Source organism: Microtus ochrogaster, unplaced genomic scaffold (assembly GCF_000317375.1).
Source record: "Microtus ochrogaster isolate Prairie Vole_2 unplaced genomic scaffold, MicOch1.0 UNK42, whole genome shotgun sequence".
Lineage (NCBI taxonomy): Eukaryota > Metazoa > Chordata > Mammalia > Rodentia > Cricetidae > Microtus > Microtus ochrogaster.
In genome coordinates this window covers 525582-542507 of record NW_004949140.1, presented here as the reverse complement: position 1 = coordinate 542507, position 16926 = coordinate 525582, and the positions used below count along the sequence as shown (strand labels likewise).

At 45.9% G+C, this 16926-nt stretch overlaps 1 protein-coding gene across 1 annotated transcript in view; it reads left to right on the top strand.

Annotated features, from left to right (window-relative positions):
- Positions 1 to 1475: 1475 nt before the first annotated feature.
- Slc25a43 (solute carrier family 25 member 43) overlaps positions 1476 to 16926 on the top strand; it is a 36483-nt gene continuing 21032 nt past the window's right edge. The window contains exons 1-3 of the mRNA XM_005368894.2: positions 1476 to 1816; positions 7110 to 7351; positions 12755 to 12927. Of these exons, the coding sequence (XP_005368951.1) occupies positions 1542 to 1816; positions 7110 to 7351; positions 12755 to 12927 (690 nt within the window). The 5' untranslated portion in view covers positions 1476 to 1541. The remainder of the gene's footprint in view (positions 1817 to 7109; positions 7352 to 12754; positions 12928 to 16926) is intronic.

Here is a 16926-nt window from a genome sequence, read left to right as displayed (position 1 = left end):
GAAAACATTCAAAAATCCTCTTTTTGGTTATTTTGAAATCTACAATATATTATTGTAAATGTTTAAAGTGATGGATATGCTAATTGCCTTGATTTGATCACTGTACATTGTATCCATGTAACAGGGGCCCGAAGGATTAGAATTTCCCCTGGGAAAATTCATGCTGGGGTGAGGATAAGCCACCCACGGGAGCCCTGGTACCGGAGGATAAGCTGGTTTCTCACGAGAAAAGACTTATCTCTGGCTTCTAGTAACTTGGACTCACTGCTAAATTTATATATGCATTATTTCCAGCCCATTGCTTCATCTTTATAAACTGTAACCCTAACATAGACAAAGCCAAGAGGGATTCAGAATTTCTGTTTGCTCAGTTCTGGCCCTTCGCTTCTTTTGGCGCATACGTGTGCAAAGAGAGGAGAGAAGGGGTGGGGAGCAAGGGGGAGAAGGAAGCGAGTTTGTACAAGTGGAGGCCAGAGGCTGGCATCCAGTGTCTTCCCCATCTCGGTCCTCATTCTTTTTCGATGCATTGTTTTCACTTACTGATTTTAAATTGAAAGCGACCGTCCCCAGTATTTGGTCTCCTTGGGACATTTTCTCCTGCCTGTCTTCTTCCCCATGGCTCTGACACCACCACCTTCATTTCTGAGGCAAGTTCTCTCGCTGCAGTGTTACTATGCAATCCTTGTGTGTGACCCTAAGGAGATGTAGGCGTCCATCGGCCTATGTAGGAACCCTGCTTCTGCCTCGCAGAGGCCACTCAGCCTTAAGCATCTCCATGTCTTAGTTTCCTCTTCTATCAGGTAATGTCTTAATCAGAAGCAACACAGACAGAGATTGGTTACCTGTCCCAGTCAATGTTGATTTAATTCTCGCGGTAACTTCTAGAAAGTGCAAACTGCACAGTACAGGTGAAGCACCTGAGGCACAAAGAAACCCAGTGACCTCCCTACCGCCCTACCGTCACGTGACATCTGCAAGGAATCTAAGGCAGGTAGGTTCCAGAGCCTGCTGTCTAACCACACCCACAACCTCTGCAAATAAGGCCAGATCTGCTAAAAAGCTGTTTTGAACGCACCGCAGAGTGTTTGGCAAGTATTGTTATCCAAGGTCTGTCATTTCTGCAGGCTGCACAACCTTTTAAAATAAAGAGGTTGATGGAAGAGAAGAAAGTCGGGGGGAGGGGAAGATAGAATGTGAAAAAGGAACAGAGAAGCAGCAAGGACGGGTGAATACCTAGGAAACAAGTCTTGCTGGCTTGGCCTTCAAAGAACAGTGGGAACTGTTCCAGACAGAAATGGAAGCCCTAGTCTTGCCAGTAGCATTGCAAATACACGTTGACTGGGCATGCCTCAGATACCTGAGAAAGTCGCCTTCCATCCCACCCTAACCCGGAGGCGCAGCTCGGGCGTGGGCCCAGCTTCCCTAGTTCATCTCAAGAGTCCGCCCCACGCCGGGCGGGGCCTGGCCGGACCACTCTACCAGTGGTGGCCCGCGAGCCCCGGACACCAGCCACGAGGTGGCCCGCGCGGGGCTGGGTCCCGATGGCTACGTGGAGGCGGGATGGCCGGCTAACCGGCAGCCAGCGGCTGCTGTGTGCAGGGCTGGCGGGAGCGTTCAGCCTCAGCCTCACGGCGCCCCTGGAGCTCGCCACCGTGCTGGCCCAGGTCGGCGTGGCGCGAGGCCACTCCCAGGGGCTGTGGGCCACTGGACGCCGAGTGTGGCTAGCCGAGGGGCCGAGGGCCCTGTGGAAGGGAAATGGCGTGGCGTGCCTGCGCCTCTTCCCCTGCAGCATGGTGCAGCTGGCTGCCTACCGAAAGTAAGAGTCCGGAGGGCGGGGTCGGGAGGTCGGACTGGGGAGGCAGAGCTGCCACCATGAAGTACCAGCACTGGGAATCCGAAAAGGCCCCCAGCCTCCCTTCCTTCCGGATAATGGGGGGCGGGGGTGATGTGCCTTGCTGTCTTGGGGCCACAAGGCTGTATGTGTGGCCCCTAAAGCACAGTACCAGTTTTTCACATGCTTTTGAGATTCCTGCCTTGCGAGCTGCAGTTTTGTGAAATCTTTAGTCTTTTCTGGGGGGAACAAGAGGAGGAGGTCGAATTGGCAAATGATATCTGGAGGTTAAGAAACGAAAAAGCTTCCCAAAGAAGTGAGGTCTGACCATTACCAATGTCCAGTAAACTGGAAATGTTTGCTTTCGCTGGCTTAGGAGAGAATGCTCCAGAAGGTGTGTCTGAGCCCAGTGTACCAAGAAGTAAGTGCTCAGGACAGGAAGAGGGACCAGGACGATTCCTGCCCATCCCCAGCTCCAGCAGCAGCCTATCTTGGCTTTAGGATCTTAGAGGGCCTGCAGTTTCGTCTTCCCCAGCAGGGACCCGTCTCCTCAGCCTACCATTTACCCCACCCCCAGCCACTCACTGATCTCCTCCTGTGGACTTTTCTCACCTCCTCCCACATCAAGCACTGCTACCTAGGGAAAGATCTAGAGATGCAAATGATGGCTACTGTGGAGTGACCTTAACAGAGCTCAACAGATTTTCATGGGAGCTGGGAAGGAAGCCTAAAAGAAGAAAGCAGCCCATGGTGGCAACTCTAGAGGAGGGGCTACTTCTCTGTTGGGTAAGACAGTCCCTGGGTTCCTCATTAGGGAGGCAAAGTGCCAGCTCTAAAGACTGGCCTTGGCTCTGAATTAAACAAACAGCCTACAAGCTGGTTAAGCTACTTTTTGTTTTGTTTCCAGTGCTAGAGGTGAAAGCCCAGGCCTTGGAGCAGGCAAGTGAGGTGTCCTGCCACTGTGTTCCCAGCCCTCAGAACTACTCAGTCACAACACGCCACCTTTCCTCCCGCATTCACTTGACATTAGTTAGGACGAGGAATAACACACATGATCCTGGCGATGCTGCAAGGATGAAAGCATTGTGGTCCCCGTCTCAGTTTACAAGGTAGTTTTAAAAAGACTGGCATATCTCAGTCCACAGACATCACAATGAATTTAGTGGCTATAAATTGCCAGTGGATCAGGAGCGATAGTGATGTACACTTCAGGTGAGAAGATGGGACGGCTTCACAGAGGAGAACAAGCTGTCTGACTTTGGCCTTGGGAAAATGAGTAGAAGTCTCCTGGGCAAAAACGAGGCGTTGCAGGTAATGTCAACACAGGCCAGGAAAAGGAAAGGCATGCAGTATAACCGGCTGGAAAAGCGGCTTGGAATGAGATCTTGAAAATCAGACTTGGTATGTGATGGTGGCTGTGGGAAATGCTTGTGCAGGGTAGGGGCAATGCTGTGATTAGAAATTCAAGGAGAATGAGTGTCTCCTAGTGGCACGGTAGGGTGGACAAGGAGAAAGGCGGTGAGTGGTGTTATGGTTTTCTGTCTCTTTAAGAGACAAGCCACGCCCACACCCTCCCCCATCCGCTGAGGCAGGCTGATCTTTAGCTTCCTGCCTGAGCTCGTTCTCTTTTCCATCTTCCTCTCAGAGAGGCAGCTTAGCTTCTGCCTCTCTCTCCACTTCTCCGTTATCCCCCTTCTCTGTCTCTTTCTCCTTCTCTCTCTCTGTCCCCCCTCCACCCTTTCCCCTTCACAACCCCCTGAATAAATGTTCAACCTCACTCTGCAAGTCGTGTCTATCCATGTCTCTGTCTTCTGCCCACCTGCCATGTGTCTCCCTGCCTGGGACCAGCCACTGCTCTGGGACCGGCAGCCGTCTCTGCTGGGACTGGCTGCTCCCAGAGCCCGCTGCCTGCCCCCACATGGCCCACTACCACCATTTGGGACCTACAGCAGTTCTGCTGCCTACTGCCACCGGGGATCTTGAAGCATTTTTAAAAAAATTATAAAAGGTGGTAGTAGCAGCTAGGAGCCTGTCACAGCACGCAGCAGCCCAGAGTATCTGAAATGGGTTGGCGACAGAAAAGATGGAGGAGAAGGGCAGAGACTTACATAGACTAGGTGTGCCGATATCATTTTCTGACATACTATTTTCTTTCTGAAAGCTGAAAAGAAGCATTCTCATGAGTGACAGGGTATAGTTAGAAAGGCTGATCAGCCATGAAGTCATCCTTCCTCCAGAAAGATGGTAGGCATGGCTTATCATCATACCAATTCATTTGCACTCTCTCCTGACCATGAATTTGCAAAACAGGTAGCAGGGACTAATGGTACCCAGTCTGATCACGGCTCGGAACAGAACATCCAGCATACTCAGTGAATGGAGTGGCTGGAAAATTCTCCACAATTGCAGTGACAGAGCTAGAACTTGAAAACATCCTCTGGCTCCTGAGTCCAGGGTTCTGTCCACGACTACACAGCTAAAATATCTGCTTAGTTGGACTGACGATGAAAAGAGATTACTGGTTAGAGTGGTGGGTGCTATGTTTCTGTCACATGCAAATGATAGCGGATACAAGGGGTGGCTTTCAAATGCATCAAAAAGAAGGTCCTCCTCCAACTTTATTGCACAACTGCTCGTTTGTCTGACTATATATTGGTTTGGGGCCCTGCAGCTGTGACTTGTTCAGAGCACCCCCATTTTCTTATTTCATAACCAATCAGGAGCTTGTGTTAGCATTGTAAGTACTGATCGCATACATCTGGAGTGTGCTTCGAATTTGCACTAGCTGAAAGGAAGGGGTTCCTGCAGATCACCAGGGCCTTCAGTCTCAGTCTCACTGAGAAAAAAAAAGCTTGTATGTACATGAGGAAGAGCAAAACCGGAACACTGCCTCCCCAGCCAGTCAGAGTTATAAGCTATAGGGACCACAATGATGCCATTGGTAGCCTAACAGGGTTATCTGCATTGATTATTTTTTTTAATGTCTATGAGTGTCTGCCTACATGTACATATGTGCACTGTGTGCATGCCTAGTACCAAAAGAGGTCAAAACAGAGCACCAGATACCCTGGACCTGGAGTTACAGATGCTTGTGAACTGCCACGTAGGACCAGACTGCCACGTGCAGACCAAAGCCCGGCTCTCTGCAGGAGCAGCCAGTGCTCTCAACCACTGAGTCACCTCTCCAGCTCCTTGACTTTACTATTCTAAGGGAAGATTAGAGGTGAAGAGGCATAGAAGAAAGAACTCCCTTTAGTTCTTCTCTTTCATTTTCTACATTCGATAGTTAAGAGTACTTCATACAACAAACCATCATAATAAGATAGGCTTTCTCTTCCTAGTCCAAGTACTTGAGTAAGCCAAGGGCCTGTTTCCCTCTAGATGCTTCTGTCAGTTATTTCCTTGTCAGGACTGGTGAGCTCTCTTATGTGAGCTATGCACAATATCTGGTGCATTATGGCTGACCAACAAATGGGCAATAAATTGGCCTAAGTCCACGAATGGCTGAATGGGATAGGGAATAAGAAAGAATGCTGCTGCGTTTTGTATTCTAAACTCCAAGCAGGTTTTTTTTTTCCAACTTGCTGCACACAACCATTTCTATTTTGTGTGTGTGCTGTCCTTCTAACTTGACTGGCCAGGGCAAAGAAACAGCATGCTGGCATTAACACAGAGGCAGGCCAGTGGCTCACTGGTGAATGCCAGCTTTAATTGTCTGTATATCATTTTTCCTTCAGTGCTGGGAGCACAGCCAGGGCGCCAATTGAGATGCACCAATAACCCCTTGAAGGAGATGTTGCCAATGAACTTCAGATGGCTCCACCTGAATGCCCACTCATTATTCCTCAGGCCAGCTGTCATCTGAACAACAGGAAACCTCCCCCTCCACTGGAAGTTTGAGAGCCAATGACCTGGGGATGCTTTCATTTTGAAGAAGATGAAAGTATTATTTTAGCCCAGCTCTGTTCGCTTACTTTTATTCCAAACTCTTGGTATCCTCCTTGCACCATTCTATGGCAAAAGTACTATTTCTCCTAGTTTCCCAGCCTCAGCACCAAGGAATTAACTTACTTTTCTGTAGCCTGGAAGGGTGTGCTGTGTAGAAGTACCCTTATAAAATTTCTTCTGGGAGAGGCACTCATGACTGAACATGCCCTGCCCCCCCCCAAAAAAGGCTTATAACAGGGTAGTTTATGGTCTGCATTTAGAAAAGTCCATGCAAAGTAATTTTAACTGAATTGTAAAACTACTGAGAGACACAAAGAATAGTTTGTCAAACACTCATATACCTACCATCCACACTTTCCATACTATTTTGAGACAAAGTCTCTCTTTGTATTCTAAATTGACCTTTAACTTGTTCTGTAATCCAGACTAGCCTCAAACTCAAGATTCTCCTGTCTTACTCTCCCAAAGAGTAAGCCCATACCACCAAGCCCAAAATGTCTTTGTTGATGTAGAGAAAGGGGGGGATGGTTAGCCAGTGTCGTAGGTTAGCTAGTTAATCATTACAGCCTAGGCCGGGCGGTGGTGGCGCACGCCTTTAATCCCAGCACTCGGGAGGCAGAGGCAGGCGGATCTCTGTGAGTTCGAGACCAGCCTGGTCTACAGAGCTAGTTCCAGGACAGGCTCCAAAGCCACAGAGAAACCCTGTCTCAAAAAACCAAAAAAAAAAATCATTACAGCCTAATCAGCTAGCTGGATGTAGGGCCTTCTGCAGAAAGCCAAAGCCCTGTGGCTATGATTAAAGTTGATACTGGCTTGGACTGTTGAGCTCAGAATTCAGTTTCTGGGATGCTGGACTTGGCATGTAGCTCAGTAACAGAAGTGTGTACCTAATGCATAGAAGACTTTGGGTTCCATTCCCAGTGCTGGAAGAGAGTGAAATTCTGGATTTTGCAGTTATTTCAGGAAATTCTATTCCCTTTCAGTTTCAAGAGCATGGAAAGATTGCATTCCAGAGAAGTAATCTTTCTGTGCCTTTACAGCCCACCAGCAAGTTAGATGGTTGCGTAGATAATAGGGGAAAATGCTGGAAATGAAGTGGGAAGAGTTTGGGGAAGCTATAGAGCAGAGGTTGGACAGCTCTTGCTTATAGCTAGTTAGCATTATATGAGGATAGTGAAACTTAAACTTCCTACCCAGTAGTCCCAGTATAATTCTATGATATTTTTGACACTGTAAAGCACTTCCAAATGCTAGGAAATATTTGAACTGGTGGAAAGCATGCCAGCATAGTCCAACGCTCATATCTTGAGCTTTCTCTGTTTTCCCCCAGGTTTGTTGTGCTGTTCATGGATGACCTGGGCCGTATTTCCCAGTGGAGCTCCATTGTGGCCGGAAGTCTCGCGGGCATGGTCTCCATGATTGTCACCTACCCTACGGACCTCATCAAAACCCGGTTGATTGTGCAGAACATGCTGGAACCATCTTACAGGGGGCTCAGCCATGCTTTTTCTACTATTTATCACCAAGAAGGGTTTCTGGCCCTTTATCGAGGGGTATCCCTCACTGTTTTAGGTAAGGTGGAACTTGACACCCCTTCTTGACACAGGTGAAGGTATTATATACCTTCGTGAATGCTTACATCGATTTTAGAGGCCTCCAGTGACCCAGAAAAGCCTGGCTTCAAAGCCCCCCTCAAAAATGCCCAGCTGACATTAGTCTTCAGTGTGGAAATCTACAAGCAGGCACAACAGAATCTTGGTGCTATCTACAGCCTGACAGAGCTACACATACAGAGGCCTCTCTTGTCAAATCCAAAAGGATTTAGTCCATCATGTAGTACTAGATGAGGTTAGTCACCCTGTCCTCTGGAGACTTGGCTTCTAGGGTGCCACTGTGTCCTGGGTATCGTCACACCTCTCTGGCAGCTCTCTCTTATACAATATACCTGGCTCATTTGGGTCACTCCCCTCAAATTTATTTTTACCCTCTATATGGGCTTTCTTTTTGTTGATGTTTATGTTTATTTGTTTGTTAGAGAAAAGGTCACACTCTGTAGCCCTGCCTGACCTAAAACTTGCTATGTAGACCAGGCTAGACTAAAACCTGCAGTGATCCTCGTTCCTCTGTCTCCTGAATACTAAGATTACAAGCACATACCACCATGCCCAGCCTTCTACATTGGCCTTCTTACCCTGAATCCCCTCTCTAGATGACTCTGTCCTAAGCCAGTAGCTTCAATAAGCACGAATATATTTTGACTCCTAATATCTTTAATAACAATGCTAACATTTTTAGGAGTGCTCACTGGGCACTAAGTACATTTCTAGAAGTTTTTTATTACAATTTCTTATTCAAATTTTTTTATCTTTATTCTTAGCTTTTAATATATTATTTTATTAAGTCTGAGAATTTCATATAATGTATTTGATCATATCCCCACTCCTCCCCTAACTCCTTCAAGATCCGTTCCCTCATTTCCCTACCCCCTTCTTAATTTCATGTCTTCTTTGCTAATAACCTACCCAGTCCAATCCGTGCTGCCCATATTTATACTTATGGATATAGGGTTATCCACAGGATCATGGTCAACCTAGCAGGACCACACTCTTGAAGACTCTCCCACCCCCACAAAAGTTCATTCTTATTGTTTATTAATCACATGTATATATCCAGATCTTATGCAGAGGTATGTGGTCAGAAATGTGGTTCCCTACCAAATCCAGAAGAGGACATTAGATGCGTGTTCTCACATGGGTGCCAAGAAACAAACTCATGTCCTCTGCAAGAACATAGCACACTAACTGCTGAGACGCCTCTCCAGCCCTCTTATGTCTAATTGATATATACTTGTACACGCTTATGGGCTGTCGTTTGATATTTTGATACATGCATATATTCAATAGTGATCAAATCAGAGCAGTTAGCATATCCATCACCTCAAACCTTTATCGCTTCTGTGCTGTGAGATCTCCCATTCTCCTATCAAGACTCTCTTTTCTAGCCACTCTGAAATGTACAATACATTGTCACTAACTATAGTCAGCATGCTGAGCAATAGATCACCACAATTTATTCTTCAGCTCTGACATATCATTGTTTCTTTCATTTTTCTTTTTGAGACAAGGTCACATTAAGTAACCCAGACTGGCCTGGAACTTGCTGTGTTAACTCTTGATCCTCCTGCCTTAGCTTCCGAGTGCTAGAATTACAGATGTGCGCCACCTTCCCAGGGCTGTCTAACTTTCTGCCTGTTGAACAACCTCTTAGACTTCATTTTAAATATGAGGAAGTAGGTGCTTAGCTACATAACTGGCTCAAGGTAGCACAGGCAGTGGGATGCCCTGTGATTATGTGATTCTGGGGCCCTCTCCCTTAGCTACTGACTTAGATCAGTTCCTAATGGAACATACCTCTGTTGAACATGATGACCTCCATATTCCAGAGGTGCAAAATCTGATGTCCTCATTAGTCTCAAACTTACTCTTCTTTATGGATCCCCTAGTTAATAAGACTGCCTTCCTTCCTCCCAGTGGCCCAAGCTCGAAGAAACTCGGGAATCATCTTGGTTCCTCCTCTCCCTGTTTCCCCTTTAGTCATCAAGCCTTGTCACTTTGACTTCTTTTAATGCACAAGTCTGTGCCCTCTTCTGCCTTAGCTCACGCCTCCGTCATCTTTCCTGCTGACTCTAGAGAGTCGGACTCTCCTGAAGACTCGTGTTGCTATCTCTGGCCCTCTGCCCAGTGCGCCAGCCTGGGATGATCTTTCCTAATGCTCTGTCCTCATTCCACTGCAATCCTGAAAAGCTAAGAGGGAGAGCCAGCATTTCTGGGGCACTCCAGATCCTCCAGAGCTGGCCTCTGCTAGTCGGCCCTACAGTCCTGTCCTGTAGCGTGCCTCCACCTGCTCTCATGTTCAGGTCATGCAGAAAGAGTGTGCTTCCTAGAGCTACACACTCATCGCACTTGATACCGAGTGCCTTTCTTTCTACTCTCAGTGTCTGATGAAGCTGCTCTTTGTCCTTTGTTCATGACCGTATACACAGCCTGTGCCCAGACTGCCTTTCCACTCTCTCAGTGCCTAGTGGACCAACTCTTTGCTCACAACCCGCTTCAAAAATTCTCTCTTCTAAACCAAGTGTGGTGATACATGCCTATAATGCAATCCCAGGACTCTAGAGGTTACAGCCGGAGAATCAGGAGTTCCGGGCTAATCTTGGCTACACAGTGTTCCTATCTCAAACAACTATAGACATGCCAGGTCTGCAATCCCCCCTTAGCTTCAGGATGTGGAGGCGGAAGTGAAAGTTCAAGGCCCACTTGGGCTATACCATTCAAATAAAGCCCAGGCAATTTACTGAGACCTGTGTCAAAGAGTGAAAAAGGTGGTGGTGGGGGAGCTGGAGAGATGGCTCAGAGGTTAAGAGCATTGCCTGCTCTTCCAAAGGTCCTGAGTTCAATTCCCAGCAACCACATGGTGGCTCACAACCATCTGTAACGGGGTCTGGTGCCCTCTTCTGGCCTGCAGTCATAAACACAGACAGAATATTGTATACAAAATAAATAAATATTAAAAAAAAAAGGTGGTGGTAGCTAGAGCAGGGTCTCTTTGTTCAATCCCTAACATAACACAGAGAGATAGAGAGAATTCTCTTTTCTCTCATTCTTTCCTGGTTCTTCTGGGCAAAATCAATCACTCTGATACTTGTGTGCATAAAGCATCTTGTACAGCTCACTACATGTACATATCGGGGATGGCATATGAAGTGTTCCTAGCTATGTCCTGCACTTAATGGTAAATATCTATAGAAATTAGCTTGTTCTGAGCTGTGGTCCCAGCACTTGACATAGGGCCCAACACACAACAAAAGATCTCTCGATTCCTATTTTTATTTTTTTTTTTTTGGTCGATTCCTATTTTTGAGACGAGGTCTAATGTCATGTCGGCTGGGCTTGAGCTCACTACGTAGGCAAGGCTGGCCTTTAACTCCAGATCGTCTTGCCTCAGCCGCTCTAGTGTTGGGGTTACAGACATGTGCTACCACTTCTAGATTCCCCAAACGTTTTTGAAAATAGAAAGTTGGTGAGTCTTTTCAAATATATTTTGTTTATTAAATAGTACCTTTGCCTAAAGATAAGCGATGTCCCACCTATATTCTGCCTCCCGTTTTCGCAGTGCTAGGGACAGAAGCTAGAGCTTTGTGAGCACCCTGCTGCGGAGTCACACCCCAGCAGTACCCCATCTAGTAGATCTCTTTTTGTACTTCCACTTTTTACTTTATGTGTAGGGGTGTTTTGCCTGCATGCATGTCTGTGTATCACGTGTGTGCAGTACCCATGGAGGTCAGAAAAGGGTGTCAGATCCACGGAAACTGGAGTTACAAATAGTCCCAAGCCACAGTGTGGGTGCTGGGAATCGAACCCAGGTCCTCTGGAAGAATGGCCAGTACTCTGAACCACTGAGCCATCTCTCTATCTCACTTTGAGGGACAAATTAGTTCATCTGTTAACTAAAGATTGTTCGGAAAGTTCCTGGAAATTTGTGAGAATACCAAATAGTATGTCCTCTGATTCACCATCTTAGTTACTAGGAAGGTGAGGGTACCACTATGTATGATGCTCACTGGGCCCTAAGACATCTCAGCAAGGTCAGGTAACCTCCATGGCCACCATTATCACAGAATGCTTCCTTCTGCACTAGGGAACAGTCCCTTTCTAGGCTCCCAAACTGGATTAAGTACTGCCTACTAACTTTTTTATTTTTCGAGACAGGGTTTCTCTGTGTAACATCCCTAGTTGTAGCTCTTGTAGACCAGGCTGGCCTCAAACTCACAGAGATCTGCCTGCTTCTGCCTCCCGAGTGCTAGGATTAAAGGTGTGCACCACCACTGCCCAGCCTAGTATCTTCTTTAATGGAAGTGATTTTTTTTAAAGATTTTATTTTCTTTGTGTGTGTGTGTGTGTGTGTGTGTGTGTGTGTGTGTGTGTGTGTGTAGGTGTGTGCACATGAGTGCAGGTGCCCGTGGAGGTTAGAGGATGGTGTCAAATTCCCTGGAGCTGGAGTTACAGGTGGTCGGGAGCCACCTGGTGTAGGTGCCCCTCTGCAAGAACAGTAGGTGTTCTTATCTAATGAGCCATCTCTTCAGTGCTATGGAAATGACTCCTTGCCATGTTTCTTTTCATTCTTTTCTCCATTTTGTATTTCAAAAACACAGTAAAGCCCTAAAAATTGTAAATAACTATATACTCACTGAAGACTCCAGTTGATTATTTTTTTTAACTTTGTCACATGTCTAAGCATCCCTCAGAGCCATTCACCAGTCCATCTTTTTCTTTGGTGACTTTTTTGTCTGATTTTTGAGACTGTTTCACTGTATGTGGCCTTGGCTGTCCTGGAACTCACTCTGTGCATCAGGCTGGCCTTGAACTCACAGAGTTCTACCTACCTCTGCCTCCCGAATACTAGGATTAAAAGTGTGCACTGCCACCACCTGACTTCTTTGGCGATTTTAATGTAAGTTACAGCATCTGTATCACAAACCCAAGTTCAGCATCTAGTTGGTTTTTTTTTTCTCTTCTGCCTGAAGCAGTGTCTCATGCAGTCAAGTAGCCCAAGCTGGCAATAAACATTGCTATGTAGGTAAGAATGAACTTGAACTACTGATCCTCCTGCCTCCACCTCCTAGGTGCTGGGATTATAGGTATGTGTCACCACACCGAACTCTCAAGATTGGCTTATAGTTCTTTTATGTACAGTGTATTGATGGTAAACTGCACCAACCTTGAGTGGACCAGTTCAGGCTTCTGGTGACCATATCGTGTTGTCACCACACCCACAGAACATGCCCTGTTGCTCCTTAACTGGCAGGGCTTTAAACAGCCCCAGACCCCTGCTATTCCCATCATACAGCCCTCAGGCATTCCTTTGCTCCAGACAGTGGTTCCCCAGACAGCAACCTCTCCTTGTGCTTGATTCCAGGCGCTGTTCCCTTCTCTGCTGGTTCCCTTCTAGTCTACATGAACCTGGAGAAAATCTGGAATGGACCCCGGGACCGCTTCTCTCACCTGCAGAACTTTGCCAATGTCTGCGTGGCTGCTGCTGTGAGCCAGACACTTTCCTTCCCCTTTGACACCATGAAGAGAAAGATGCAGGTGCGGAGCGCTGGGAGGGAGGGGGCTTGAAGCATTTGCACTTATGTAGCCACAAAAAAATGCTCGATTCCACCCACCCCCTCCTGCCCAACAGCCCCACCACGGATGCCATGTTTCTAAAGAGCTCAGGGCTGCTCATGCAAATCTATGTAGTCTCTAACACTTCTGCTAACCTCAGGGTGTCTTCTAGAAAGCTTCCAGATGAGTCTCCCTTTTCTTTCCTGGCCCCCAAATACATTACTTACTTGCCTGCAACCCCAGAAAAGGAGGACACTGCAGAATGCAACCTGCTAACTTGCCCTCCTGATGTTACCATACGGAGAATGTAGCATTCTTTCTTCTCATTGTGCCGTCTCTCAGTAAAACCTACTGGCTAGGACTAAAATAAACCAAGAACCATCAAACAGCAAGGGACAGCAGAAAGAAACGACATTTTAAATGGGTGCTATCTTGGGCGCTGTCCTAACAATTCCCCAGGGAACGTGGTCACGATAGGGCACACAGGCAAAAGAAAACAGTAAAGAATACAAACTGAAGAACCAGCTTAGCCTAAATTGTTATCAGCAAAACCAAACCTGATCAGTGATGTAACACTAAACAAGACTGGCGGGTTTGTCCCTTCCCCTAACCCTGCTCACTCCATCGGCTTGTGTGCTTCCTTAGCCTCTTTTTGATAATCTGTGTGTCCCTGAAGCTCTGGGTGAAAAAGAATTTGGGGTCATTTGCATTTGTAACTTGAAATGAGTAGTTCCAGTAGTTGGTTCCTGTTGGTTTCTCCACGTGACTCTGACTTGGCCCTCGGGTTTTTCAACGCTCCTCCCCACTTCCTGTTTCCCTGCTACAGTATCCTTTGACCAATCTGGTCAGTGCCAAAAACCCTGAAGGTACTTCACTTACTAACGCTGTCTTCAGACATGATGACACTCCACTCTGCCCCTCGGATCCACAAACCATCTCATCTGCCTGGGCTGCCTTTCTCCTGTCCTTGTCCAGATGAACCACTGCCACATTGGTGTGACTGTAGTACAAGTACACAATGAAGTCTCCTTAGTGCTACTTAAAATGAACAGAACTTCTGTTTTCAATAATAATGCACATACTAAAACATGGTTAAAATGCGATGATCTCACATTATGTATGTTTGGCCATAATAAAAAAGTAATGTACATGTTGCAGAAATTTTAGGAAATAAAGTAGGAAAATAATAAATTAGTTTTAGGCCAACACCCATAGATTATAAGTTACTAGTTCTTCTTCTATATATGTTCATAGATTGGTATATACAATTTTTTAGGAAATTGTTTTTAGGCCATAAATAAAAGTTAGTTTTCACTTATCATGTAGCAGATACAGCTACAGTCATTAACTGTTTAATTATTAAGTGTTAGTTCACCATAGAAATGTGTTAGAAATAGTTCAAATTTCTCAGGTTTATTTATTTATTTTTTCTTTTATTTTTTCGAGACAGGGTTTCCCCGTGTATCTTTGGCTGTACTGGAACTCACTTTGTAGACCAGGCTGGCCTCAAAATCAGAGATTCATCTGCCTCTGCTTCCCAGGTACTGGGATTAAAGGTGTGTACCACCATGCCCTGCGAATTTCTCAGTTTTTAAATAATGAGGCTATTACTAATTCTTAAGTATAACAACACTGTAATGAATCTTTGTGTTTTTCACGTTATATTCCTAGAGATTGACTTATAGGTCACAAACCCTGAGTAAGTCTAAAGCATCCTATTTTTAGGTATTGAGGAGTGAACCCAAGGACATGTGTGAGTTAGGCAGGCATTCTCTTACTACTGAGCTACATCATCTGCCCTTAAATGTTTTGTGTGTGCCAAGATCTCCCTAAGTTACCAGGGCTGGCCTTGATCTTCTCATGTAACCCAGGAAAGGCTTCAAACTACTTGAGAGCTTCCTGTCCCAGCCTCCAGGATGCAGGCTACTGGAATTTTAAACATGAGCTCTATACACACACACACACACACACAGAGAGAGAGAGAGAGAGAGAGAGAGAGAGAGAGAGAGAGAGAGAGAAAGGGGGGAGCTCTCGGTTTTTTGTTTGTTTTCATTTAAGACAGTGTCTCTCTCCACGTAGTCCTGGCTGTCCTACAAGACCAGGCTGGCCTTGAACTCACAGAGGTGTGCCTGCCTCTGCCTCCTGAGTGCTGGGATTAAAGGCGTGTGCCACTAAGCCCAGGCTCTTAATGAAATTTACACTCCAAATAGAGTCTTTGATCCGCAGCAGCAGCCAGAGAGCGTGGTCCATCTCCTATCACTGCCATCAACTGTCATTTCTCAGGCCATTGTAAATCCAATAGTTGAAAATGTGCCTACATTGCTTTAATTCTAATTCATTGTTTATAAGTGGGGCTCCACAGTTTTCAGTGCTGCCCCTTGCATTTCTTTATAATTTTTATTTGCCCCTTGCCAGTTTTGGGGGGATGTCTAGATTTTCCTATTGATTGGGAACAGGTCTTTACATATTAAAGGTATTAACCTTTGTCATACATGGCACATTCTCTTCCATATCATATCTTCTAGCATTTAGATTAATGCTGCTTATGTGGGGCATTTTGTTTTGTTTTTTCTTTCTTTCTTTTTTTTTTTTTTTGAGATACAATCTCACAGTATAACCCAGGCTGGTCTGGAACTCACTGTGTAGCCAGGCTGGCAAAAAGCTTGTGGCAACCTATGTCAGGGCTGAGCGTTCTTGCATCAGCACCATCCTGTTTCAGTTCTCACAGCGTTCTAACACCCTCTACCTTCACTGCGCTTCTTCGCAACATCTCCTTGATTCCTTGGTCTTATTTGCCTCCCTGGTAAGCTTCAAATTTGCCTAGTGTTTAGGATTGGAATGACAGTACCGTGCAAACCTACAGTGATGTGTGTAAAACAGTCCATCTTCTCTTCAGGACCACAGTATTACCCTTACCCTTCCTTTAGCTTTACTTATCTCTCTCTTTTTTTTTTTTTTTTTTTTTTTTTTTTTTTTTTTTTTTTTTTTTTTTTTGGTTTTTCGAGACAGGGTTTCTCTGTAGCTTTGGAACCTGTCCTGGAACTAGCTCTGTAGACCAGGCTGGTCTCGAACTCACAGAGATCCACCTGCCTCTGCCTCCCTGAGCAAGTGCTGGGATTAAAGGCGTGCGCCACCACCGCCCGGCTATCTCTTTTTTTTTAAGGTGTAATCATATAAGATTGCCACTCTCCAACCTCTCTATCATATTCAAATGGTAACCAAATGTTTCAACTCTTAGGAAAAGATTTTCTCTTCAGAAGTTATTTTCCTCATAAAAATCTTTATATTCTTTCCAGAAAAGACACCTTTTTGCAGTACTGAGGATGGACTCTTGGGTCTTGTGCATGCTAGGTGACTATGCTACCACTGAGTTACAGCTGGAAAGATACTTTTTAAAGCTTCAGAGGAGGGGCTGGAGAGTTGGCAGCCCCCTCTTTTTATCTCCTTGGGTTCTGAGCACCCACGTGGCACATACACATATGTGCAGGCAAAGCAGCCGTACACACAAAACTATAAAATACACCACTTAAAATTTTTTCTCAAGAGCTTGTAAGAAGCAGGAAGAAAGCATGGAAAGTATGGCCATGTCCTAAGGTTTTCCTCATTATTAAAACTCCTAGATTTAGGGCTAAGGATGAAGTGTAGTGATAAAACACTTGCCTAATGTGTACAGAGTTCTGGAGTCAGTCTCCAGCAACACACACATGCAGAGGCTTTAGGAATTTCTCTCACAGGTGGTGGTGGCAATACGCGCCTTTACAGTACTCAAGGCGGAGCTCTGTGAGTTCAAAGCCAGCATGGTCTACAGAGTGAGTTCCAGGATAGCCAGGGTTACATAAAGAAACCCTGTTTCAAAAAAAAAAAAAAAAGAAAGAAAGAAAGAAAGAAATGTTGAAATAAGAGCGGCAGAGCTGCGTCCCCAGCGCCCGGCCGCCCACATGGCTAGCTTAGTTATGTCCCGAAATAATTACACGGAAACTG